Source organism: Mauremys reevesii, linkage group 17, assembly GCF_016161935.1.
Source record: "Mauremys reevesii isolate NIE-2019 linkage group 17, ASM1616193v1, whole genome shotgun sequence".
Taxonomy (NCBI): Eukaryota; Metazoa; Chordata; order Testudines; family Geoemydidae; genus Mauremys; species Mauremys reevesii.
The window spans coordinates 3544862-3572425 of record NC_052639.1 but is presented as its reverse complement, the minus strand read 5'-3'; the positions used below and the strand labels follow the sequence as shown (position 1 = coordinate 3572425).

At 60.4% G+C, this 27564-nt stretch overlaps 1 protein-coding gene across 1 annotated transcript; it reads left to right on the top strand.

Annotated features, from left to right (window-relative positions):
* The first annotated feature begins 204 nt into the window (after window positions 1-204).
* LOC120385192 (glial fibrillary acidic protein) lies at window positions 205-27564 on the top strand. The gene is made up of 9 exons (XM_039504296.1): window positions 205-787; window positions 11182-11242; window positions 15760-15855; window positions 16583-16744; window positions 17118-17243; window positions 18739-18959; window positions 19798-19841; window positions 21273-21358; window positions 23115-27564. Exons 1-9 carry the CDS (start codon window positions 285-287, stop codon window positions 23148-23150), a joined length of 1335 nt encoding a protein of 444 aa, XP_039360230.1. The 5' UTR covers window positions 205-284; the 3' UTR covers window positions 23151-27564.

Here is a 27564-nt window from a genome sequence, read left to right as displayed (position 1 = left end):
CCACGGAGCATGCCAATTTGCATTTGTTCTCCTCCGCACAAGGCAATCGCTGAGGGTTTCCGCTTGTTCGGTCACTCTTGGTTTCTTTGCCAGGGGCCTGGGGGGTTGGCTTGATACATGGCAGACACTAGGACCAGGCACAATCCCCACCTCCCCCTCCTTCTGCCTGTGTCACACACACCCCTGGGAAGGCTGGTCCTCTGTATAAACCCCGGCAGCACAGAGCGAATTCCATCCAAGGGCTGCACTCGGGACTCGGCACAGCCTGGAGGAAGAGCCTGAGCATGGAGAGTCAGCGACTGTCCTCGTATCGGCGGCGCTTCGGCCCCCAAGCCACCGCTGTCCACCAGCCCCTGAGATCCTCGCCCTTCTTGTGGCTCATGTCCCCCAGCCCCAGCACCAGAGTCTCCATGACCAAGAAGAAGAGCTCCAGCCTGAGCATCCGTGCCAGCCCCAGGTTCTTCCAGGACAAGGCCGATTTCTCCCTGGCCGATGCCCTCAACACCGAGTTCAAGGAGACGCGCACCAACGAGAAGGTGGAGATGATGGAGCTGAACGACCGCTTCGCCAGCTACATCGAGAAGGTGCGCTTCCTGGAGCAGCAGAACAAAGTGCTGGTGGCGGAGCTCAACCAGATCAGAGACAAGGAGCCCACCAAGCTGTCCGACATCTACCAGGAGGAGCTGAGAGAGCTCCGCCGGCAGGTGGACCAGCTGTCTAATGCCAAGACCAGGCTGGAGATCGAGAGGGAAAATCTGCTGGATGACGTCAACAGCCTCCGACAAAAGTAAGGAGCCTCCTTTGCCGGGCGCAGGGCTGGAGAGCAGCCGCAGTAGCGTCTGGGGGCGATGCAGCCAGAGCAGGTCTCCTAGCCAAGACAGGTCACACCCAGAGAGAGCGGTCACTGACCCTGAGTAGCTGCAGCTTCGATGCACTTTAAAGCGGGTGGGGAATCTGTGTGTGGCTGCAAAGGCAGAGAGGAGCAGTGCTAGTGCGTGGGGCTGGGTGTTAGAATTCCTGGTTCCCAGCTCTGCCGCTCCCTTGCCGGCCAGTCACGTCCTCGCTCTGTGCCCCAGAGGCACCGGCCCCTGGAAGGGCTCTGCGGGTGGGAAGAGCAAAGTGTTATTCCACAGCCACAGAGCAGCCTCCCGTTTTCAATGTTCAGAAATCCGCACCCAAATGTCTGCACCTGTAAACGTGCGGGCTCGTAAAACACCCCCCCCACCCGGGTGAGCAGCGACACACAAAACCCTGGGTCCCTGCACAAAACGTGCTTGCCCAGATTGGGCAGGCGTAAACACGGGCACGCACAAACAGCTGGATCTCAGGGGTGGCAGCTGGCCCAGACCTCACATGGGGACCTGCTCAACCTGACTCAGTCGGGGCTGTGGTGCTTCTCTTGCTGAGCCTGTGCTCAGAAATTTGCAGCATTCCCGGCACAACGTGCTCTGGCCGAGACTCCGCAGAAAAGACCTTGATCTGGGAGCCAGGCTGCTCACTCTGTACATGTCATAAAACCTCTGTCTGACTGAGAATCCGGGGAGGGCAGCAGCAGCAGGAGGCGAAGGTTTACCAGCCTCAGAGAGAGGTTTGCTCTTCTATTTTGCTGGGTCTACACCACCAGTCTGTTGCTTGCTAGAGGAAGTGTCATCTAATGGTTAGTGCAATGGACTCGAGCCCTAGCTCCAGCCCTGGAAGAGGAGTGTGGTCTAGTGGTTAGCATATGGAAAACCTAGACTCCTAAATTCCATCCCTGCTTGGAGAGAAGGTGATCTACTAGTTGGCAGAAGGATCTTGGAGTCATAACTCCTGGGTCCTCACCATTGACTAGGGCAAGATTGTTACATCTCTGTGTCGGAGCAGGTGTGGTAGAGTCTTAGCACCACAGGGAGGTAGAAATGGGGTTAGTTTATGTCTGCGCCGGAAGGGCACAGGATTATCGCTGCTGGCAAGAGCTCGTCAGGAGGTTTCCAATGAAAGTTTGGTTCAGCAGAAAATGCTGGTTCATTGAAGCAGAAGTTCCCGGGAAGGGGCAGTTTGGACGAATCTCCGGATTCGAAAGGGTTTGAAATTGTTGAAACGTCCCATTTTGACATTTTCAAAAGGAAAAGTTTCACGTTTCTGCTAGAAATGACTTTGGGTTTAAAAGTTTTACAGCGTATCTGCTTTTAAAAAGGTTAAAAATGTAAAAGGACAAAATTGAAACAAAAGTGATCAAACTGAAGCATTTCAGCGGATGCGGATGATTGGTTCATGAAAAGGTTTCACATTTCTACTTTTCTATCCCAACTCAGGATGGGGGAAAGTATTGATAGGTGTCAAACTCTCCTGGTCTGGGACAGCATCCCCCACCCAGCTGTCACTGAGTGAATCCTGGGGGCGGGGTGGCAAGAGGCTCTGTGTGTGGCTTTGGCAACCACCCACAACTGGGGCCGGATTTTCAAAGCGTTCAGCTTGTGTTGAGTTCAGCGCTTTAGAAAATCTGGCCCTGAATCCCTCTGGCCCTCAGCTCCCCATGTGCAAGGTGAGGATCCTGCTCCTTCCTTCCTCCCCGGCCTCCTCTCGTCTCTTCCGAACGTGAGGTGCCTGGGCAGGGACCGTCTCTTCCTCTGTGCCCCTGCAGCACGGAGAACGCTTGGCCTCTAGCGTAGTAACACTCAACAGTTACAATAACACTGGGCTGCGGACAAGGGCAGATGTAGGGGATAAAACCAGCAGTTAAAAAAGCAAGGGGCGACATCAGGGCCGGTGCAAGGATATTTTGCACCCTAGGCGAAACTTCCACCTTGCGCCCCCCCCGCCCCCCCGCTACCCCCAGAGCATCGCTTATTATAAACTTTCAAAAATGAATAGTGCATAATGTGGCCCTGGTCATTAGAATTAACACAGATTCGTCTTGAAAATTTATTAATTTCGTTATTTAGTCTACATATTTAACGAAAATAAATGAATAACCTGACAGGGTGTGGGGCTGGCTGGCTTTGGGCACGGGAGTACGGCAGGGGTTGGATGGAGATGGGGGGTGTGGGGCTGGCTGTGGGCAGGGCAGGGGCTGTGGGGTTGGTTGGAAACAGGGTGTGGGGCTGGCTGGAGGCAGGGCAGGGGGTGTGGGTCTGGCTGGAAACAGGGGATGTGCAGCTGGCTGGCTTCAGGCAGGGCAGAGGGTGTGGGGCTGGCTGGAGACAGGGCAGGGGGTGTGGGACTGGCTGGAAATAGGGGGTGTGGGGCTGGCTGGCTTTGGGCAGGGCAGGGGGTGTGGGGCTGGCTGGAAACAGGGGATGTGGGGCTGGCTGGCTTCGGGCAGGGCAGGAGGTGTGGGGCTGCTTGGAAACAGGGGCTGTGGGGCTGGCTGGAGGCAGGGCAGAGGGTGTGGGGTGGTTGGAAACAGGGCTGTGGGGCTGGCTGGAGGCAGGGCAGGGGGTGTGGGACTGGCTGGAGGCAGGGCAGGGCAGAGAGTGTGGGGCTGGCTGGCTGGAGGCAGGGCAGGGGGTGTGGGGCTGGAGTCAGGGCAGGGGTGGGGGGCTGGCTGGCTTCGGGCCGGGCAGGGGGTGTGGGGCTGGAGGCAGGGCAGGGGGTGTGGGGTGGTTGGAAACAGGAGGTGTGGGGCTGGCTGGAGGCAGGGCAGGGGGTGTGGGGTGGTTGGAAACAGGGGGTGTGGGGCTGGTTGGAAACAGGGGGTGTGGGGCTGGAGGCAGGGCAGGGCAGGGGTGCAGCAGGGGCTGGCTGCAGGCAGGGTGGCGGGTACCGGGGACGTCCCTAGATAGTCTCGGGCCCTACGCCGCTCCCCGTGGGCGGGGGGGAGGGGGGGTTGTGTGGTGGCCCAGGCCTCGGGGGGGAGGGGCGTGGCTGGCTTGGGGGGCAGGGGGGAACCCCCCCAGCGCTCCCCGGCAGCGCGGCTGGGGCTGGGTCTCCACACTCCCCCCCGCCGGTGAGTGCAGCCCCCCCCCGCTGCAGAGCTCAGGGGAGGGGGCGGGGTGGGGGCCCTGAGGCAGAGCCGGAGCGGCAGGGAGCCGTGCAGCGCCCCCGGCGGCCGGAGGAGGAATGACATCACTTCCCGGCCGTCCGGAACTATCAAAGCTGCCGCGCTGCATGAGCATCCCAGACATTTCGGGCTTTTGGGCGCCCTCAAATCTTGGCACCCTAGGTGGCCGCCTAGTTTGCCTAGTGGTTGCACCTGCCCTGGGCAACATTCCTAGCAAGCCGAAAACTACACACACACACACACACACACACACACACACAATCTATAATTCAAGAGCCAGACAGAGATTGGAGGACAAGCAATGTTTCTGGCTATCTTGTGTTTGGCAGAATTTGCTACCCAGAAGTCTGGGACACATCCAGACGATGAGCTTTGGGGATGCCCCTGACACAGAGCACATGGAGCAGGGATCAAAGGAAAGAAGTCCTGCTTCACTTGGCAATAAGACCTTTGCCTGCCTCCACGATCTGCACAAATACCAGCAAATCCAACCCCACACACTCTCCACTGTGGGCAGTGGATGAACAATATCCCCCTGTCAGAGGCAGGGAAAACGAGCACCGGCAAGAGAAGTGACTGGCTCAAGGTCACACAGTGATTCCGTTGCAGAACAAGGAACGAGACCCAGGGTCCAAGTCCCTCCACTGTCTGTTCTGCTTATCACCAGCCCAGGGGTCTCCAGACCTGGCTTATTATACATACACTAGGCCTGTGGTTTTCAACCTTATTCTATGTGCAGAACCTAAACAATTTCGAATACAGGTACGGCCCACTGTGGAAATCTTAGATATTGTCTGTGCACCCTCAGGGGTCCTCAGACCACTGGTTAAAAACCATTGATTAAGTGACTGCAGGGAAGACTGCTTTTAATATGAGACATCACAACTAACAAAACCCCCACAATCCATCTCACCTACCTACCTAACCCAACCCGCACAATCCATCCCACCTTCCTACCTAACCCAACCCACACAATCCATCCCACCTTCCTACCTAACCCAACCCGCACAATCCATCCCACCTTCCTACCTAACCCAACCCGCACAATCCATCCCACCTTCCTACCTAACCCAACCCGCACAATCCATCCCACCTACCTCCCTAACCCAACCCGCACAATCCCTGGATGGATTAATTTAACATGCACAACCTTCACACCTCACAATCCTCACACCGTTCTCTTCTACTTCCCCCTGGACTGACATCTTGGAATAGCCCTTTTCTCCAGATGGGGCAACTGTATCTGTGTCCTCTGCATTGGCCACCCACACCTCAGCGTCCCGGGTCCCTTGGCCCAGTGACACTTTTGGGCAGTAGCTGTCATTGGCCTGGCTGCTGTTCTCGGGGGTGCTGTTCTGGGTCTCGTCTTCCCATTTTCCTGCTGTGGCCCCTCGATCATGTGCATTCAAACTCTGCCTTCCTCTCCTGCCATTGCAGCGCTCCCTCTGCTGCTCTGTGCCCCTGCTTTGCACTAGGGTCTGAGCGGCTCAAGGGATTGGCAATATGGAGCCCTGCACCTCAAGGCCCGTTTCCACTCTTTGCCATAAAGTAGGGTGACGCCTCCTGGCAGGGAGCTATGACGGAGCTGTTCCCTGCCACTGCCCGCGCTGCACCAATGTGGGAGTGACTGGAGGGGGGGATATGGGTGTGTATCGGTGGGTATTAGCGAGGGCAGGACGATGATGGGGTGTGCATGTAACAGGAAATGGGTTATCGGTGCTGGTGACAGTGAGAGGGGAATGGGCTGTCTGGCTGAGGTGGAGTGTGTGTATATTGAGGGGACTGTGGCTGTCTGTGTGAGGGGGACGGTGTGTACGTGTGTGTGAGAGAGAAGGATCAGGTGTGTGTGTCTGTGTGAAGAGGGGAGCTGTGTATATGTGTGTGACAGGGGAGGGGAGGGTTTGGGTGTCTGTGCCACAGGGACTGTGTGTATGTGTGTGAGACAGAGGAAGTTAGGGTGTGAGTGTCTGTGTGAAGAGCGGGGACTATCTGTATGTGTATGTGACAACGGAGGATTGGGTGTGGGTGTCTGTGTGAAGAAGGGGACTGTGTGTACATGTGTGCAAGAGACGATGGTCGGGTGAGGATGTCTGTGTAAAGAGGGGCACTGTATGTATGTGTGTGTAAGAGGAGGGTTGTGTGTGTGTGTGTCTGAGTGTGTGTGTGTGTGCATGCAAGAGAGGAGAGTCAGGTGTGCATGTATGTGTGTGACAGAGGAGGGTGGGTTGTGGGTGTCTGTGTGAGGGGGACTGTGTGTATGTGTGTGTGACAGAGGAGGGTGGGTTGTGGGTGTCTGTGTGAGGGGGACTGTGTGTATGTGTGTGTGACAGAGGAGGGTGGGTTGTGGGTGTCTGTGTCAGGGGGTCTGTGTGTATGTGTGTGTGACAGAGGAGGGTCAGGTGTAAGTTGTTAGGGGGCTTATTCCTTCACCCTCTCACCTCCCTGGTCCTTTCCACATGAACAGAGAGCAGCAATACCCGAAGTCCGAAGGTGCAAACAATTTGATGTTTATTGGGGTGAACTTCCAGCAAGCATGAGTCCAGTTTCCTTCCTCAGTGTCCCCCTTCCCAGCTCTGACACCACAGAGCCTTGCCTGTGTCCCTGTTCCCATTCCCCCCCCCTTAGCAAAACATGATTCCAATTCCCACACCCCCATTCCCCCCCTTACTTCCTGATTGGCTGCAGACTATTGTTGTATCAAGCAGGCGAGTTCAGTTTGTCTAAATTTGCATTTGGACCTATTGAGCTTGAGGCCTGTTGTGCGGATGCAGTTTAGTACAGACTGCAGGTTATTGTCATACTCCTCAGTGGTATTTCCAACCACGAGAATATCATCCAAATAGCACCGAACTCCATGGTGTTTCTTCAGAATCAATGACATCATTTTTGGAAGGCACTTGGGGCTGAGGCGAGACCGTATGGAACACGTTTCAAACGAAATAGCCCCTCGTGTAATAAATGCTGTGAGGTCTCTGCTGTCTTCATGCAACATAACCTGGTGGTACACGCGCTGCAAATCAAGAGTAGAAAACATCTTTGCTCCACGGAGTTCTGCAAATACTTCTTCTACGTGAGGAAGAGGATGGCTGTCAATCACAATAGCTTTATTTGGCTCCCTTAAATACACAGAAAGGCGAATGCCTCCACCCTTCTTCTGCATCACCACTATAGGTGAAACCCACTCCGAGGAGTTCATCTCTTCAATAATGTCCTTTTGAACAAGTTTTCTAAGTTCCTCTGAAACAGCTTCCCTGACTGAAAATGAAAAGCGCCATAATTTCTGTCATACGGGCATCACGTTATTCTGCATTTTAACTTTATGCAGAAACCCATAAGCACAGCCGAGTTTCTCCTCAACCTGGTGTTGGGCCCCAGCTGAAACTGGTGTGTGTACCGCAAGAGTGCTTTGCTGAGGAAGATCAATTCGTCCATTAACTACCCTGAGATTTAAAGCAGCCAATAAATCTCTGCCAAGGATAGGAGTGCCTTTGTGGACAACATAGAACTCTGCAGTTACACAGCAATCACCAAAAGTAACTATTGCTGGCAGGCAGCCGTGTACTGGGATATGGTTTTTCAAATAGCACACCAACTGAAGTTTGGGTTCAGTAAGAGGCACATCTTTAAAGTAATGCAAATAGGTGGAATCAGGTAGCATAGATGCTGCTGAGCCAGTGTCCAACATTAGCTGAATAGAGTGTGATTTGCCTGAGGGTATGGTGGAAACGTTTACAGTGCACTTTATCTGTTCTACAATATGTGCAGTAGTGGTTTAGTCCACACTCAGCACAGTAACAGCTGGCATTGTAACTGCATGAACCCGTTGATTGAACTGGCTACTGCGACATACTTTAGCAAAATGCCCAATCTTTTTGCAGTGATTGCACTGAGCTACTTTTGCTGGACATCCTGTGTGCTTGCAAGGTGTTGTGGGGATCCCCAGCGAAAGCTTTTCCTGTATTTTGCATTTGCTGATTCAGTGGCTTTTTATTAGTTTTCCTCTTGCAATGGTTTGTCTGCAGCGATAGTGAACTTTTCTGCAAAGGAGTCACAGCCTGGACTGTGCCTCCTGTATCTCTGCTCATTAGCTTGGCTTCAGCTGTAGCTGACTCAATCTGAGTAGCAATGGGTATTGCTTTTTCTAGTGTGAATGGTGATTCTAGAAGTAAGCGTTCTCTTACATAAAGCATGGTTGTTTCCTCAATGAGCTGGTCTCTAATCAGCTCATCTGCCATATTCCCAAAGTCACGAGTTACAATAAGACTCCTCAGGGAAGCAATATACTGCATTATAGTCTCCCCTGGTTTCTGCTCACGCTGGCGAAATCTGTACCGATTAGCTACTACATTCACTTTCGGCACAAAAAAGTTCTTTAATGCAGTGAGTGCGGTCTCATATTTATCATCTGCAAGGGGAAACGTGTAAAATATACGCTGCCCTTCTGCTCCCAGGCAGTGGATTAGCAGAGCAGCTTTCTTACTTCAGAAATCTCTGTAGCACTGATTGCAAGCAGGGAAGTCTCAAACACATGGATCCAGACAGTAAAAGCAATTGGAGACTCACCTGGGCATTGCAGAAAGGGTGCAGGTGAGTTCAGAGGCAGACGATCCGTCCTCGTCACCAAAATGTTGCATCAACCAGGCAAGGTACTAACAAGCTTCAACAGGACTTTATTCTTACAGTGCAAACCTCTGTACCAAGCTGCTGCTGCACCCTCTGCAACTCTCACTCTGCCTCCTCAACTCCTCCCCCCTCCATCCTGTTTCCTGTCCTTTCAGACTCCCAACAGCCAGTGCTGCCAGTTCTAATAATTACAAGCACATCTAAACACCCCAACTACACCTCTACCTCGACATAACGCTGTCCTCGGGAGCCAAAAAATCCTACCGTGTTATAGGTGAAACCGCGTTATATCAAACTTGCTCAATATATGTTCCATTTTATGCATCCGATGAAGTGGGATGTAGCCCATGAAAGCTTATGCTCAAATAAATGTGTTAGTCTCTAAGGATGTGGGTGTCTGTGAAGAGGGATACTCGGGGTGTGTGTGTGTGTGTGTGTGTGACAGAGGAGGGTCGGATGTGGGTGTCTGTGTGAAGAGGATACTTGTGGTGTGGGGGTATGTGTGAGAGACAGGAAGTCAGACGTGGGTGTCTGTGAAGAGGGATACTCGGGATGCAGGGGGGGATGTGAGAGACAGGAGGGTCGGAGGTGGGTGTCTGTGCAGAGGGATACTCGGGGTGCAGGGGCGATGTGAGAGACAGGAGGTGGGAGGTGGGTGTCTGTGCAGAGGGATCCTCGGGGTGCGGGGGGGATGTGAGAGACAGGAGGTGGGAGGTGGGTGTCTGTGTGCAGAGGGATACTCGGGGTGTGGGGGTGTGAGAGAGAGACAGGAGGGTCGGAGGTGGGTGTCTGTGCAGAAGGATACTCAGGGTGCGGGGGGGGATGTGCGAGACAGGAGCTGGGAGGTGGGTGTCTGTGTGCAGAGGGATACTCGGGGTGTGGGGGTGTGTGAGAGAGACAGGAGGGTCGGCGGTGGGTGTCTGTGCAGAGGGATACTCGGGGTGCGGGGGGGGATGTGCAAGACAGGAAGTCGGAGGTGGGTGTCTGTGCAGAGGAATACTCGGGGTGCGGGGGGGATGTGCGAGACAGGAGGTGGGAGGTGGGTGTCTGTGAAGAAGGATACTCGGGGTGCGGGGGGATGTGTGAGACAGGAGGTTGGAGGTGGGTGTCTGTGCAGAGGGATACTCGGGGGGCGGAGGGGTGTGTGTGTGACAGAGGAGGGTCGGAGATGGGTGTCTGTGCAGAGGGATACTCGGGGGGCGGAGGTGTGTGTGTGTGTGACAGAGGAGGGTCGGAGGTGGGTGTCGGTGTGTAGCGGATACTGGTGGGGTGGGGGTGTTTGTGAGACAGGAGGTGGGAGGCGGGTGTCTGTGCACAGGGATACTCGGGGTGCGGGGGGGGGATGTGTGAGACAGGAGCTGGGAGGTGGGTGTCTGTGCAGAGGGATACTCGGGGTGCGGGGGGGATGTGAGAGACAGGAGGGTCGGCGGTGGGTGTCTGTGCAGAGGGATACTCGGGGTGCAGGGGGGATGTGAGAGACAGGAGGGTCGGAGGTGGGTGTCTGTGCAGAGGGATACTCGGGGTGCGGGGGGGATGTGAGAGACAGGAGGTGGGAGGTGGGTGTCTGTGCACAGGGATACTCAGGGTGCGGGGTGGGATGTGCGAGACAGGAGGTGGGAGGTGGGTGTCTGTGCACAGGGATACTCGGGGTGCGGGGGGGATGTGCGAGACAGGAGCTGGGAGGTGGGTGTCTGTGTGCAGAGGGATACTCGGGGGGCGGAGGGGTGTGTGTGTGACAGAGGAGGGTCGGAGATGGGTGTCTGTGCAGAGGGATACTCGGGGGGCGGAGGTGTGTGTGTGTGTGACAGAGGAGGGTCGGAGGTGGGTGTCTGTGTGAAGAGGATACTTGTGGTGTGGGGGTGTGTGTGTGAGACAGGAGCTGGGAGGTGGGTGTCTGTGCAGAGGGATACTCGGGGGGCGGGGGGGATGTGAGAGACAGGAGGGTCGGTGGTGGGTGTCTGTGAAGAAGGATACTCGGGGTGCGGGGGGGATGTGAGAGACAGGAGGTTGGAGGCGGGTGTCTGTGCAGAGGGATACTCGGGGTGCGGGGGGGATGTGAGAGACAGGAGGGTCGGAGGTGGGTGTCTGTGCACAGGGATACTCGGGGTGCGGGGGGGATGTGAGAGACAGGAGGGTCGGCGGTGGGTGTCTGTGCACAGGGATACTCGGGGTGCGGGGGGGGGATGTGTGAGACAGGAGGTTGGAGGCGGGTGTCTGTGCAGAGGGATACTCGGGGGGCGGGGGGGATGTGAGAGACAGGAGCTGGGAGGTGGGTGTCTGTGTGCACAGGGATACTCAGGGTGCGGGGGGGATGTGAGAGACAGGAGGTGGGAGGTGGGTGTCTGTGCACAGGGATACTCAGGGTGCGGGGGGGATGTGCGAGACAGGAGCTGGGAGGCGGGTGTCTGTGCAGAGGAGTGGGGGATGCGGCTGTACATCAATGAAAGGGAACGATCAGGGCTCCGCACGTTCCCTGGTTGTTTTGACCTTGAGGGTTTGTTTGTTTGTTTGGGTTTAGCTCAGAAAAGCCGATAATTCTATAAAACTGCCAAGTGCCTGTTTGCTTCTTGTTTCAGGTTACAGGACGAGATTAATCTGCGGCTCGAAGCTGAAAACAATTTGTCTTCCTACAGACAGGTGAGGCGTGCTCCGCTCGCGGCCAGCCAGGCCCTGTCCTGGAAGCTGGGGGCCCTCAGCTCCTTGCTGGATCAGGCCCCTCAGCCTGGAAACCAGAGGCTGGCTTGGCAAGCCCAGGCCGCTGTGCCAGGGGTGGGACTCGAGTAGTCGGGCAGCCCAGTGTCGGGGAGACCAAGGGTCACCAGTGCTCGCGGCCCCTGCCAGGGCAGGGAAAGGATTACGGGAGATGCACCCAGCTAATCCGGGCTGGTGACCGGCCCCCCACACTGCAGGGGGAGGCGAAACACCCCTGGCCCTGGCAATCTGGCCTGGGAGGAAATTCCATTTCAATGCTGTGGGCAAGATGCCTGTTTTGGGGCAGGCCACGTCCAGAGCCGTCCTTGCAGATCTCACTCAGAGCCAGCGTTTGGGGTTAGGAGGTGACAGAACTGAGTGAAAGACGAGAATAGCTCAGCAGAGCTGAGCCAGGCAGGGCGCGCCCGACATCTGTCAGGTGGGCCGACTGCCCTGCCCTCCTGACTCGGGGAGGAGACCCTGGCAGTGGCCTCACTGCAGTCAGAGCACGGCCTGGGCAGCGGTGAGTCGCCCTCCCCGCCCCACCCCGGGGAAGGGGGTGCCAGCTGCACTGACCATAGCGGGACACCCAATCCCCCCTGCCAGAGTCCTGGTGGTTTGGGCTGGGAGGAGACTGGAGACCAGGCACTTCCCTGAGCCACTGCAGCACCAGTTGAACTGTGAGCAAGGACCAGCCAGTGCCACCTCCGAGCTCCGGCCTGTGTCCCAGCTCCAGCTGTGGCCACTCCTGATGCTGCAGAGGAAAGGGGGGGAACGGAATACACTGAAGCAGGGGCGGGAGGGGAATCCCTTCCTGACCCCTGCAGGTGAGCAGCTGAAGCTCTGAAGCATGGGAGTTTAGGAACATGCAACAAACCAAAGGGACCCCCAGACATGCTGAGCCCTGCGCCCCACCATCACAAGCCAACCTGTCACACAATGTGCCCACGAATGTGCCCAGCTCTCTTAAACCTAATTCAGCTGTCTGCCCCCTCACTCCTGCTGGGAGGCTGTTCCAGAACCTCGAATCATTAGAAACCTGCTTCTAATTTCCAGCCTGAATTTGTTCATGGCCAGTTTATCCTCATTTGTTCTTGTGCCAACATCGTCCTTCAGCGTCAATAGCTCTTTGCCCTCCCTGGTGTTCACCCCGGATGTATTTATAGTGAGCAACCAGAGCTCCCGCTCCATCCCACCTCCTGCAGCCTTCGTTGTGCCAGACCAAACAAGCCAAGGTTTTCCACTCTCCCCCGATAAGGTCGGCTCTCCACAGGGGCGGCTCCAGGCACCAGCATCAAGCGCGTGCCTGGGGCCGCAAGCCACTGGGTGCGCTCTGCCGGTCGCCGCGAGGGCGGCAAGCAGGCTGCCTTTGGCGGCTTGCCTGCGGAGGGGCCGCTGGTCCCGCGGCTTCGGCGGACCTCCTGCAGGCATGCCACCAAATCCGCGGGATGGGGACCTCCCGCAGGCTGCTGCCGAATCCGCGGGACCAGGACCTCCTGCAGGCTGCCGCCGAATCCGCGGGACCGGGACCTCCTGCAGGCGTGCCGCCGAATCCGCGGGACGGGGACCTCCCGCAGGCTGCCGCCGAATCCGCGGGACCGGGACCTCCCGCAGGCTGCCGCCGAATCCGCGGGACCGGGACCTCCTGCAGGTGTGCCGCCGAATCCGCGGGACCGGGACCTCCTGCAGGTGTGCCACCGAATCCGCGGGACGGGGACCTCCAGCAGGCTGCTGCCGAATCCGCGGGACGCGGACCTCCCGCAGGCTGCCACCGAATCCGCGGGACGGGGACCTCCCACAGGCTGCTGCCGAATCCGCGGGACGGGGACCTCCTGCAGGCTGCTGCCGAATCTGCGGGACGGGGACCTCCCGCAGGCTGCTGCCGAATCCGCGGGACGGGGACCTCCTGCAGGCTGCCGCCGAATCCGCGGGATGGGGACCTCCCGCAGGCTGCCGCCGAATCCGCGGGATGGGGACCTCCCGCAGGCTGCCGCCGAATCCGCGGGACGGGGACCTCCCGCAGGCTGCTGCCGAATCCGCGGGACGGGGACCTCCCGCAGGCTGCTGCCGAATCCGCGGGACGGGGACCTCCCGCAGGCAAGCCGCTGAAGGCAGCCTGCCTGCTGTGCTTGGGGCAGCAAAATACCTAGAGCCGCCCCTGGCTCTCTGTACCCCTGACCATCCTAGCAGCCCTTCTCTGCACCTGTCCCAGTTTGAATTCACCTTTCTTGAGCATGGGACACCAGACGCGCACACCGTGTCCCAGATGAGGTGTCACTGGTGCCTGGTACCATGGCATTAACCCTGCTCTCTCTCTCCTGGGAATCCCTCGCCTGACAGCCTAGGGTCTCATTTGCCTTTTCCACGGCCTGTGATGGACCCACACACCCAGGTCTCGCTTCCAGCTGATTAGCCCCCAGTTTGTAGCAGTTCTTATGAGACCCTAAGTGCATGACCTTGCCCTTTGCCCTGGGTGACGGGGCTGCGTGCGATGGTGGGGGCAGGGCTCAGCAGCTCTGGGGACCCCTCCCATTTTGTCCCTATAACTCCGGAGTCGGTTTCGGCCGGTCACCTGCAGGGGTCAGGAAGGGCTTTGGTTTCCCCAGTGCATTCTGGGTTGTGGTTTGCCTCCCTCTGAAGCCTCAGGATGGCCGAGGCTGGGCTGGGACACTGGCTGGGGAGCGCCAGGGCTCTGGGTGGCACTGGGCGTTTTCTCTCTCTCTCAGGGGCTTGGCTGGTGGGTCTCGCTCAAAGCTCAGGGTCTGACCGAGCGCTGTGTGGGGGCTGGGGCAGGAATTGTCCCCAGATCAGGTTGGTGGTGAGCTTGGGGGTTTCACCTTCCCCTGCAGCGTGGCGGGGTGAGTCACTGGCCAGGATTGTCTGGGGTCTGTCACTTCATCATTCCCCTGCCATGGCAAGGGCCCTGGCGCCCCTCGGCCTGTGGCACGACACAGCCCAGTGTCCTGAGAGCTGTGACCCGTTGGGTTCAGTGTGCGGGGCTGGGTGGGGCTGGTGTCCTGCCTACATGCGAGGTCAGACTCGCTGAGCTGGGGGTCCCTGCTGCCTTCAACTCTGTGCCTCTGATCCCCCTCACACCGACACCATCTCTCACACTCACCCCGATCCCCCTCACACCGACACCATCTCTCACACTCACCCCGATCCCCCTCGCACCAACACCCCGTCTCACACTCACCCCGATCCCCCTCGCACCAACACCACGTCTCACACTCACCCCGATCCCCCTCACACCGCCACCCCATCTCACACTCACCCCGATCCCCCTCGCACCAACACCGCGTCTCACACTCACCCCGATCCCCCTCGCACCGACACCACATCTCACACTCGCCCCGATCCCCCTCGCACCGACACCACGTCTCACACTCGCCCCAATCCCCCTCGCACTGACACCCCGTCTCACACTTGCCCCGATCCCCCTCACACCGACACCACGTCTCACACTCGCCCCGATCCCCCTCGCACCGACACCCCATCTCACACTCACCCCGATCCCCCTCACACCAACACCATGTCTCACACTCACCCCGATCCCTCTCACACCGACACACACCCTTGATCCCTCATGGACACACACACACACTCACAGTGTGGTGCAAGGTGCTGCCGTTCGGAGGCGGGGGTTGACGTTTAGGCCCTGTGTCACACTGCTGCCTGCTAGAAGGATTCCGTGTCCTGTGCCATGCACATGGCTGTGTCTGCAGCCTGCCTGGGTGTGAGGGACCATCCTACCCCTCAGGGCCAGCTCCAGACACCAGCCTACAAAGCATGTGCTTGGGGCGGCACCTTGGGACGGGGCGGCACTCGGGGTTTGTTTGGGGGTTTTTTTGGTTTGGTCGGGCAGGGCTGGGGGGGCAGGGACTTGGGCGTCGTGACGCTCGGGGTGGGCGGCGCTCTTTGTTTTCGCTTGGGGCGGCAAAAATGTTAGAGCCGGCCCTGCTACCCCTGCCCCTCTCAGGCCCCTTGGGGGCTGACGGCCCTGGGTTCTGGCCTGGCCTCGGGCTGCGCAGTGTAGGCAGCCGGGGTATTGCCCCGTGGGAGTGCGGCAGGGGCAAAGCTCCTGCTCTCTGTCGATGGCCCTCCAGAGAAGGTGGCTGTAACTGGGAGCTGGGAGGGAGGGATGACTGAGCGTCTCAGGCCAGTGACCCTGGGTGCAAGGGGTGATGCTACCCCACGTTTTATAGCTGGGAAGACGCAAACAGGTGGAGTAAGAGCTAATCTCCCCCACGACTAAGCTGGTGAACAGGCCTCAGGAGCAGGCTGAGCCCTTGGTTGGCCCAGGTACCGGAGCCCACACCAGTCGCTCAGCCCCTAACCCATTGTGCCCAAAAGCATGGCTGGCCCTGGAGTCAGGCCAGGTCCCCAGACCAGCGCGCTCGGAGCTGCACGTGCTCCTGGCCAGAGCTGTGACTTCGCCTCCCCTGCTCTCACCCACATGGCAGGATGTGGACAATGCTGCATTAATGCGCCTGGACCTGGAGCGGAAAGTCGAGTCCCTGCAGGAGGAGATCAACTTCCTGAGGAAAGTCCATGAGGAGGTATCGTGTGTGACCCACCCTCCGGGCCCCTAGGGTGCCTGGGTGGGGCTGGGATGGCAGGGAGAGCCCTGACGTCTGTCCTTGCCTTGGCACCAGCTGCCCAGAGGGGCAGGGACCTTACAGTGGGAACGGCTCATCACTCTCCTTTGGGGGGTTTCTCCTCTCCCCCAGGCCCTCCCTTGGGTTCCATTGTGCACCGGCGTGCTGGGTTCCCATCACCTGGCCTGTTATTCCTGCCAGCCAGGAGGGAGAAGGAGGGAGAAATCTTTGGCCCAAACTCAAAGGGTGATATGTAAATTCTGCATCTGCGAGGGGGTGTCAGGGGACCTTCGCCGGTGTAATATACACCCCACAGTCACATGAGAAGGGCCTGCACCTTCTTCTGCTGTCCTGTCAGCTCCACCCCTTGCTGTGAGTTAGGGGAGCTCCTTCCCGTAAACCGCGGCACGGACGGGGAACTTCCACCAGCTTGTCCAGAGACCCAGAGAAGGATGGATGGACGGAGGTCTGCAGCCGCCACAGCAATGGCATGTCATAGCACAGAGTGACCAGCAGTGGGCGCTGCAGAAGGGCCGTGGCTGGCCCGATTTCCCACAGGGTCAGACCATTCCATCCCTTGGGAGCTCGTGCGGTGCCGGCACCGATCCCCTCCACGCCGGGATCCGCGTCTCCCAGCATGGCACAGCCCTGTCTCCGTGCCGCCAACCCCTCGCTTGCGTCTTTGCAGGAGCTGAGGGAGCTGCAGGAGCAGCTGGCGCAGCAGCAGGTCCACATTGAGATGGACATGTCGAAACCGGACCTGACGGCGGCGCTGCGAGAGATCCGCATCCAGTACGAGTCCATGGCCTCCAACAACATGCACGAGACCGAGGAGTGGTACAAGTCCAAGGTAACGGGGCCTGAGCCAGGCCTCAGACCAGGGGCGGCCAGTGAGGCACCTGCCTCTTACCCCTCCCACTGCTGCTCTGACTGGTCCCCTGCGTGATGCCCCGTGTGCCACCCCGGGGAGTTATCAGACAGGTTGGAAGGGCTGGTTCATGAGCCATTCCCCTGCAGTGAGTCCCCTGAGCTCCATGAACCCGGGAGTCCCGGCTACCAAGCCCCTGCTGCAGCCACTGGAATCCTTCCTTCAATCAGCCGGTATCACCCCCCGTTCTCTCCCCGGTCCCTGTTCCCGTGCGCGCCGAGCCCCTGCTGCGCGCTCTCCCCGCGGAGGACGTCCCTGGCTCGCCGGGCCAGGGGCACTAACTCCCCTCCCTCAGTTTGCAGACCTGACGGACGCGGCAGCCCGGAACATCGAGGCCCTGCGCCTGGCCAAGCAAGAAGCCAATGAGTATCGGCGCCAGCTGCAGGCACTCACCTGCGACCTGGAGTCCCTGCGGGGGATGGTAGGTGTGGTGCTGGGGGCAGGGGCAGGCAGCAGTGGGGGCCCTCCATTAGCACAGGCCTCCCAATGAACATCACCCCCGTCACTGAGCCCTGCTTTGGGCTCCAAATTCCCTTCGTCTCCAATTAGCCTCGTCAGATAAACCTCGGCTCAGAATCAGACACGCCAAGCTTGGACGTAAGGACTCGACAGGCACCAAACAACGCTGGGCCTTGTGCTCCTGTAACGTGCGAAGAGGAAGGCGGCCAAACAAGATGGGCCAGAGTCTGCTCCCGTGGGGCAGGGGCAGGACACTGGGCCGGGCCTGGGGTCTGCGCCCGTGGGGCAGGGGCAGGACACTGGGCTGGGCCTGGGGTCTGCGCCCGTGGGGCAGGGGTAGGACACCGGGCTAGGGGATGGGGTCTGCTCCCATGGGGCAGAGGCAGGACACTGGGCTAGGGGATGGGGTCTGCTCCCATGGGGCAGAGGCAGGACACTGGGCTAGGGGATGGGGTCTGCTCCCATAGGGCAGAGGCAGGACACTGGGCTAGGGGATGGGGTCTGCTCCCGTGGGGCAGGGGCAGGACACTGGGCCGGGCCTGGGGTCTGCGCCCGTGGGGCAGGGGCAGGACACTGGGCCGGGCCTGGGCTCTGCTCCCGTGGGGCAGGGGCAGGACACTGGGCCGGGCCTGGGGTCTGCGCCCGTGGGGCAGGGGCAGGACACTGGGCTAGGGGATGGGGTCTGCTCCCGTGGGGCAGGGGCAGGACACTGGGCTAGGGGATGGGGTCTGCGCCCGTGGGGCAGGGGCAGGACACTGGGCTGGGCCTGGGCTCTGCTCCCGTGGGGCAGGGGCAGGACACTGGGCCGGGCCTGGGGTCTGCGCCCGTGGGGCAGGGGCAGGACACTGGGCTAGGGGATGGGGTCTGCGCCCGTGGGGCAGGGGCAGGACACTGGGCCGGGCCTGGGGTCTGCGCCCGTGGGGCAGGGGCAGGACACTGGGCTAGGGGATGGGGTCTGCGCCCGTGGGGCAGAGGCAGGACACTGGGCTAGGGGATGGGGTCTGCTCCTGTGGGGCAGGGGCAGGACACTGGGCTAGGGGATGGGGTCTGCTCCTGTGGGGCAGGGGCAGGACACTGGGCTGGGCCTGGGCTCTGCGCCCGTGGGGCAGGGGCAGGACACTGGGCTAGGGGATGGGGTCTGCTCCCATAGGGCAGAGGCAGGACACCAGGCTAGGGTAGGGGTCTGCTCCCATAGCACAAGGAGGAAGAGTAGCAGCTGAAGAGAATGACAGGTCTGGCCTGGTGCAGGCAGGAGGTGGGGGACTGGACTACGTGCTCCAGTGGGGCGGCCCCCCCAACCTCTCCGTAGCAGCCCTGGAGCTCGATGATCCCCGTTAGGATCACGTGACCCTGGTCTGCTGGCGCCATGTCACCAACGATGACATGATCCCTGGGGGCGACCAGCCGAGGGCCGGGAGAATCCGGATTAGTAACGTCCCCTCATCCCGCCCCCTCAGAATGAATCCCTGGAGAGGCAGCTGCGGGAGATGGAGGACCGCTACGCCATTGAGACAGCCAGTTACCAGGACACAGTCATCCGGCTGGAGGAGGACATCCGGAGCCTCAAGGAGGAGATGGCTCGGCACCTCCAGGAATACCAGGACCTGCTCAACGTCAAGCTGGCCTTGGACATTGAGATTGCCACCTACCGCAAGCTCCTGGAGGGAGAGGAAAGCAGGTGAGCCTCCTGCCGACGGATGGAGGGATGCACCCCGGGGGGCCACTGCCTCTCTGGCTGTGCTAATAGCCTGTAATGCACCTGGAAGTGGTTATCCCCAGGCCTCACCTCCCCCATCCAAGGGGCCCCTCCATGGGGAGGACAATGGCAGGATGAGGAAGGGGAATTCATTCTTTCAGGGGGACTCTGAGGAACCTGTTCCGTGGATACCCAGGGGACACCCAGGGCTGCCAACCCAGCACCCCTTGTCGTAGCTAACAGGTGCTCCAGGCCGCCGCTGGACTGAGTGGCCGGGGTCTCATGCTCTGTCACTTAGAGAAGAGCCGGAACCAAACCCTGGATCCAAACTCTCCCGACCTTTGGAGGAAAGCTGCCCGGATCCCCGCCTGGCAGGTGGGCCCATCTCGCCCATGTGCTCTTGGAAGTGAATGACTTTCAATCGTCCCCCTCGCAACCCCACTGACCTCAAGAGCATCTGTGCAAGCAGAAGCGTCCAGCAGCCAGACGCTGAGGGTATATGGCTGGGTTGGGTACGTGGTGGGAATGGGCCTCTGGTCACCTAGGGCTGCCGATTTTGGTTGGAGGGATTCCTGGGGGTTTCATCACCTGACATAATATTTCATTAAAGATTCATCTTTAATTCCTGGACACTCCTGGAGGGTTGGCAACCCTATTGTCAGCTGCCTGTTCGAGAGCTCTCTGACGAGCTGGCCTGTCACGTGGGTCTCCCAGCAAAGGCCTCCCTTCTCTCAGTGAGTCAGAGGCAGCCTTGCCTGGGAAGTGCCTCTTGTGGGGCCCGTCTCACACCTGTCCCTCTCCGTTTGCCTTGTTCCTGCAGGATCACCATCCCCGTGCAGACCTTCTCCAACCTGCAGATCCGAGGTCAGGACGCTGCGCGCCCCAAGGGAGGAGGGATGGGATGGGTGGTCGTGGCTACGTCGCGCCTCCACGTCCGGGTGTGGACTCACTTTGCCATGGTGCTGCCCCCGCCACGCACAGGCTCTGACTCTGGGCCAGGACTGGAGGAAGGGCTGGGTAATGTGATGGCCACTTGCGGCTAGAGGCGCTAAGATGGGGGCCATCCGAGCTCGTGCTCCAGGGCATAAGCTGATCACTGTGGGGAACGTCGCCTTAATGCACAGAGTTGTGCAACTTCTTCTGCATTGTGGGGTTTTCCCCCCATCTTCCTCTGACGCACCAGGGCTGGTAGCACAGTTCAGTGGACAGGGAGCCTGGAGACCTGGCTCTGCTCCTGTCACTAACCTGCTATGTGAGCTTGGGCGACCCTTCCCCGCTCTGTGCCAAACAGGGATAACCATCCCACCCGCAGAGCCTGAGGATGTGAAGTCTGAGTATTGGCACTGGCACCAGTGGGAGGCGGGTGCCTGGGCTGGGGCCCCACTGGTCTGATCTGGGCCAGCCCATCCCGCGTGTAGACGCTCCCTGTGTCCAGCCAGGCCAGGCTCCAGGAGGTACAGGGGAAGGGAAGCCTGCGCTGTGGCCTCCTCTGGGACCCAGCCTGGTGACCTGGGGACCCTGTAACAGGTACAGGAGCCATGAGAGTGTCCCTGAAGCCACTTCTCCGACTGCAGCCTGCTCTGCTGTGCAGGGGGACCCTGCAATGTGGGATGGGGGAGCCCCAGGGAGCCCCGAGCTTTGGGGTGTGTTGGGGCAGGAGGAGGTGGAGATTTGGAGCATCTGTGCCTTGCCCCAGGCCATGCAACTTTCCAAGCAGGAAGTCAGGCAGGCGAGTCTCCCACCACAGGGCAGTTCCCACAGAGAGGGGGCCAGGGTGCAGTGCCATCTCAGTACCCAGCCCACAAACTCCACAGCCCCGTCCGAACAAACAGTATCACGTCAGGGCAGCCCAGCCAGGCGCATGGCAGGGGACAGCCCCAGGGAGTCCACAGGGTACCAGAGGGGCTGGGACAATGTGCACAGTGGGAGGCTGAGAGCCACTGAACCAAACTGTAAACCCTGCCTGTGGTGGAAACCACTTCAAGCCCCCAGCACCCCTAGTTCCAGCACCTGTCCTGTGTGGGCTCGTGGGTTCACTTGCTGTGGGCCGTTCCCCTCCGGTGTGAGGCGGGGAGGGGAGCACAGAGCCCTTTGCTAACAGATCTCAGAGCCCAGTGAGTGTGGAAGCAGGACAGGTTTCATGGCTCCTGGGCCATGCGCAGGGAATCTCAGCTCAGGCCCAGAGCTAGCCTGACCTGGCAGCCTGCGTGGCCCAAAGAGCTTCGCTCTGCCTTGTTCTGCCCGGCTGGGCTTTCTCAGAGAGGAGACAATGGCCACATTTGCTCTTCCCCCCAGAGACCAGCCTGGATACCAAGTCAGTGTCTGAGGCTCACCTGAAGAGGAACATCGTGGTCAAAACTGTGGAGACCAGAGATGCAGAGGTAGGAGATGGTCTCCCCTGCCCTTGCCCCATCATCCAGCCCCACCCCGCCTGCTGGACACCACCTGACCTTGCCATGATGCAGTTCCCTGTTGGCTGGGGCTCCCGAGTAACGGGCCTGGGCCGGGGCCGGGGCCGGGGCCTGGGGGGTGATGGGCATGTGCCTCGCTTGCTGAGCTGTAATGGCCAGCGGGGGCAGCATTCTCCTGGGGAGAAGCAGGGGGGTTGTTCTGTTGGTGGATCTCACCGCTAGTCGACCGTCTGCCGAGTCAGCGACCCCCCGGGTGTGTTTGCTGAGGTGTCCAGCGAGGCTGGGGCGTGTGGCAGGCCAGGCACTGGGGAAGGACGTGCTGCTGTGTGGGAGAGCTGGGCAGGACAATTCAGTGGAACAGGTTCTGTGGGACGATGCGGTGTCACCGAAATCAGGCCTTGTCTACACCACAGGGGAGGTGCACATGCGACAATGCGACTTCTGGCAGCAAAACTCTGCTGTTTTGCCGACAAAATAAAACCACCGCAGTGAGAGGCATAAAGCGTGTCGACCAGGCCTGCACAACACACGGCCACTGTGCGGCCCACGGGAGGATTCTAAATCCCGCGCACACGGCGCTCTGCGGGAAGCCCAGAGCCCTTTAAATCTCAGCCGCAGCCGGGAATCAAAGGGCTCTGAGCTGACCGCAGCGGCGGGGAGCCCTGACCTGAGCCCTTTAAATCTCAACGGCCATCCATCCCTCTCTCACTCTGCCGGCCGCGAGGAGACGGGAGGGGACTGGGACCGGGCACGTGGAGCCCTGGCCTGGCCAGTCGACCTGCAGGTGCACAGGCAGAGCGGGCACAGCCATCCATCCATCCCTCTCTCACTCCGCCGGCCGCGAGGAGACGGGAGGGGACTGGGACCGGGCACGTGGAGCCCTGGCCTGGCCAGTCGACCTGCAGGTGCACAGGCAGAGCGGGCACAGCCATCCATCCATCCCTCTCTCACTCCGCCGGCCGCGCCATGCACCTGCCAGGAGGTTTGGCGTCTGCCCTCCCAGGAAAGCTCTTTAGCTGCAGTTCCAGGGAAGAGGTGGCAGCAGAGGCCCCGCGGCTGGGCGGAGCTCTGCACTGCTCCAGCTGGCAGCATGTGCCTTTCCCCATTGACTTTGCATGTTGGCTCTCGGAGGGCCATGACCCTTCCTGACGCCGGGCACGGAGGGACAAAGCAGCTGGCATGTCAGTGACCCAGCCTCGGGGTGTGGGCGGCCCCCATGTTCCCTCGGTGCCCTGGCACACTGAGGAGCTGCGAGTCCCAGCAAGCTGTGGCAGCCCGCAGGAGCGCTGGGGCGGGGAGCAGCAGGGCCAGCTCAATAGGGACGCACTGGGTCAGGGGCGGTAACACCCTTTCTGGGTCTCCAGCCAAGCACTTTGCTACCCTGGGCGGCCTGAGCCCTGCCGGGGGGTCACTAGCATTAGCCGCACAGCTGGACTGGCCTGCCAGGGTCCAGTGACCGGGCGGGGAAAAGACCCCAGGGTGCCACGGCAGTGGGGGCCTGGGTTCAGGGACCCCCGAGGTGCTAACCCACCACCCAACCCACGGGGCAGCCCTGGCTCCACACAGGGACAAATCCCCCACAGGAGAGTGGGGCTTGCTAGGGACTTGCCTCCGGGCCTTCCAGGGGCTGGGGGCCCTCGGCTGGCTCTGAGCCAGGGAAATCCTGCCGGTGGAGGGGGGCAGTGACTGGCCACGACGGTAACAGTCGCCCTCTGTCTGCCCACAGGTGATCAAGGAATCCAGCCAGGAGCACAAGGACTAAGGGGGCGGCCGAGGAAGCGTGTAGCCGTAGATCACTAGCAGTGTAGATCCCGCCCGGCACTCGGCCCCTCTGACGTGGAACCAGCAGGGCCCAGCGGCTGCGAGGGCCCCACCCGGAGGGAACGTGTTTCGCTTGCCGGGAGCGGAGTTAACGAGACTAACCGAGGAGCTAGAGTAACCAGCGCCCCTTAGAACTGCTGCGCCTCGCCTGAGCCCCGTCTCTCCCTCCCGCCACCCCTGCCCGTGCTCCCGTCCGCCTTGCTCGCTGCAGCCTGGGGGAGAGGCCTGCTGAGCGGCTCCAGAGGCTGTGCTAGGCCCACCCAGAAACCCCCTTGGGGGGCTCTGCCAGAGGCTGCGCGGGGAGGGCAGGCGGGGAAGGCAAAGCAATCGAGGGCCCAGCTCGTGCCCACAGAAAGGGCCAAATCCATGGCCCGGGAGCTGCAGAGTTTCCACTGCCTCCTGGAGCCCAGGGGTGGGATTGGGCTGCACCCCACCACCTGCCCCAGGTCTCAAAGCCCCTAGGATGGTGGAGGCCCTGATCCCAGCTCAGGCCCAGGCATCCCCAGGAGAGGTAGGAGGGGCCCTGAGTGCGAGTCTGCCCAGGGAGACCCCTGTGTAGTTGCAAGAGCGGGGGATGCTGTGGAGAGCAGCTCTCCTTCAGCACTGCCCCCCGCCACACACCCCCACCGGCCTCCTGGAGATCAGGCTTCCAGGGAGGGAGATGCTGCTGCCCTCCCTGGGACGGGCTTGGGCCCACAGGAGCAGGGTTTCTGTTCCCTGGCCCCTGCAATGGAGCCTGCTCCCCGACGCACCGGCGATGGGCCCAGGGAGGCAAAGGCACTAGGCAGCTGCGCTGCACCAGATGCCCTGGCCCTGCGGCTGGGCTAAGGCGGAGAACAGCTGGTTGGAACCGGAGGCAGGGCTGGGCTGGCTGGTGTCTCCCCGGTTCGTGCTGAGGGCTGAGCACCAGGCAGCTGGAGCCAGAGGAGCTGGGGGGACGGGAGGGACAGAGCCTCACAAGGAAACAGCTTCCTGCTACTGTCGGGAGGCCATGAAGCCTGCTCAGGCTGCAGAGAGGAAATCAGACCAATGATGGGGGGAGAGGTGCAGGCCGCAGCCTCCTGGCAGCCTCGTGGTTTAATCCTGGCCCGTTCCCAGAGCCCGGGCTGGCAGCTGCGATGGGCGTGAGGGGTGGGGCCCTGCCGAGCAGCGATACACAGGGTTTGCCCTGCTTGGCGATGGCGGCGTCCAGCCCTCGCTCTCACGGCTCCTCCGAGCGGCACGGCAGAGCCAGGGGCTGGTGAGCTGAGCTCTGTGCCCTGCTTGGTATTTTCCTCCCTCCCCGACAGGCTGAGGAGAGCTCGCGGGTGTTTGGGAGGGGCCGGGAGCCATCACAGAGCAGGCCCTATGGTAGGAGGGGCTGGCGGCCTGAGTTACAGCCCAGGAGGGGCCCTGCCCCCTTCCAGCACGAAGGGCTTGTTACCAGGTGCCCTTGTCTCCCGGTTTCCTACGGGGCTGCTCTGAGACGCTCACTCTGTGGGGCAGGGGCAGGGGCAGCGCCAGCGGAGGGTGCCTGGCTCAGGGGGTACTGCTCTGGCTCGGGAGGGGGGCAGAATCAGGCTCTATGGATTGTTCTCTGTGTGTCCTGAACTGTTGGACCGTGGTGTGTGCCGGTGAACAGCCGCCAGAGGTGGCTGCATTGCAGCCGGGGTGAATACAATGCAGGGATGTGACTATGGGCGTACAGCAGCAGGGTGGCTGATCTCAACCAGCCACTGCTTCTTCCCCCAGTTGGACGTTTCTAATGCAAGTGAAAATGGAGCGGGTGGAGAGAAAGGGACTGAAGGGCGAGAGAGGAGCCGGATGGGGCCAGCCTGTCTGGGAGCCCCGTTGTGTTCAGGGACAGATGTTCAGGGACAGATGTTCCTAGTGACCACAGCTGCGTTGGGGAGGAAGGGGGCTCCATTGTCACTCCAGCCCCAGCTGCGCCGCAGCCCTCCATGGGCCATGCTCTGCCAGTGATCTACGTGCCAACACTGCCCCCACCGCCTGCCGCCCTGCAGCCTCATGCAGGGATGGGCAGCGGGAGAGGGAGGGCGGCAGCAGGCCCAGAGTTTGCATATTCTGTGTCCCCGAGGAGCCTGGTCAGACCCTGCCAGCCATCACACCTGGGCAGCGAATCCTGTGAGTGCGAGCGCCCCGTGCGTGGGGTGGAAAGGCAAACCCACGGGCCTCCCCTACACACATGGTTTCCAGCCAAGCCGGTGTGAGGCAGCCACCCCACAGGGCAGGACGGCCGTAACTCAGAACGACCTCCCCAGTGCTCAGCCTGCGGGACTGGGCCTGCCCGCGCCTGACCCATATCTAGCCCGGATCTAGCTGCATCCGCCCCAGTTCCCTCCTGCATGGTTGGTTTAGGAGCAGAGCTCTAATGGCTGCTTCCAGGAGCAGTTAGTGCCACTCATCTGCCCCTGTGCTAGGAACTCTGCTCGCAGGCTCCGAGTGCGGGTTATCACCACAAATCCATGCAGCCGTGCAGCTCCCCAGAGGCAGGGGCGTATTCTTATCCCTTACGTGCAGCTGGGCCGGCTGAGGCAGAGAGTTGTGACGTGCCCAAGCTCACCCAGCAAGGCAGCGGCAGAGCCAGCACAGCCCCCGGCTCTCCTAGCTCCCACGCCTGTGCCCTAACCACTAGACAACACTCTCCTTGTAGAGCCTCCACAAGAGCTTCCCGGAGCGTTGAGGGGATGGTGGCGCTGGCGTGGCCTTGCGAGGCACCTGCAGCAGCCGTGCTGGGCCCTGGGGGGACTCTCCCAGCCAGGTGCCAACCCGTTCAGAAGGGATCAGAGATTCTGGGCGGCTCAGGTTTGGGGCCTGGGGGATTTTCAGAGGTGGGTGTCCAGCATTTCTTAAAACCAGAACCCTTAAAGGTGTCTCCAGATGGGCCCCAAAATGGAGCCCTGCCCCCAACTCACTCGTCACTTATGGACATCTTGCTCCACGACCTTTGGCCTCCGAACCTGTTTCCATTCCCCCAGAGCCCAGACCCTCATCCAGCCGCAGGGAGGGGCAGGGTCCCCGGAGCTGCAGGAATTCACTGGGGTGGGCGGGGGCCCAGGCAGGAGGTGGCCTGGGGCGCGCCAGGGAGCAGGTATGTTGTGTGTTGTTTGTGTAGCACCCTCGCTCTGCGCTGATTCGTTAGTGAGCCGTCCCCCGCTGGACTGTCTGCATCGCGCGTCGCTACTGATCCATACGCTAATGGCAGCAGCAGCCTGAGTCGAGCAATAAAGCTGAAGCAAGCAGTGCCTCCTCGCTGGGCGGCTCAGTCTCCCTGCGCCGCGCCCAGAAACATGAGCACTCGGTTGTATCTGCAATAAACTAGTGTGAGCAGCTCCTGGGCAAGCTCAGCTCTCCCAGCGCCTCCCGGTCCCAGCTGGCATCTCCTCAGCCCTCTGCTCTGCCAGCCCCCCATGCCCAGCCTGGAGGGCCCCTGCTATTCCAGGCCTGGGCCCCACACAGCTTTTGCCACTGCAGCTCAAGCCTGACCTGAAACAGCCTATGCCAGGTCCAGCTCCCAGCCCCAGCATCTTTGCTGGGGTGTCTCCGTGGTGAGCTCCGCACTCCCTGCTATAGTCCTGCCATAACAGTCCTGCCAGCACACACCAGTCCCAACCCCAGATGTTCTGAGCTGCCAACACCCAGCTGCACCATGGAGCCACGGGGCTTGTGACAGGAACTCAGGCGCAGAAGGGGAAATAGGCAGTGGATACCAATTGGCTCCAAGATAATACGGCAACTTTCCCAAACTGGGGAGGACAGGCACGCGAGGGCTGTAGGTGCGAACCTCATGTGGAAGACAGCAGCCAGGCAGCATTAGGAAGGGATCCCCTCATGCCTCAGGAGAGAGGAAGAAGGATTGACCCTGGGTGCTTTGGCAGCAAAAGCAAAGGCTTGAGCTGCAGGCTGCCTCGGAGGAGCTGGGACCAAGCCAATTTTCAGCATTGTGCCCCAACGTCCCAGGCCGGAAAAGGGAGTGAGCAGGGAGGTGGTAACATCTGCAGCTGACACCACGTTCTCTGGACTTGAGAAGAAGGGCAGGAAATTCAGAGGCCCCCAGCCAATCAGGGTGAACTGGCAACACAATGGCAAATGAAACTCAGTGTTGTCGATTGCAAGGAGAAGCTCACTGGAAGGAATAATCCGACCTACTCATGCCCGTTGTTCAGGTTCCAAATTAACCGCAAGCCCTCAGGAAATAGCCATGTGCTCAAAGTGCAGTGAGTAGGCAGAGACGGAAACAAGAACCCAGATCACTGACTGGTGTGAACCATCACACACCATGGGGGGACTGGTGTGAACTGACACCAGGGGCGGCTCCAGGCCCCAGCACACCAAGCGCGTGCTTGGGGCGGCAA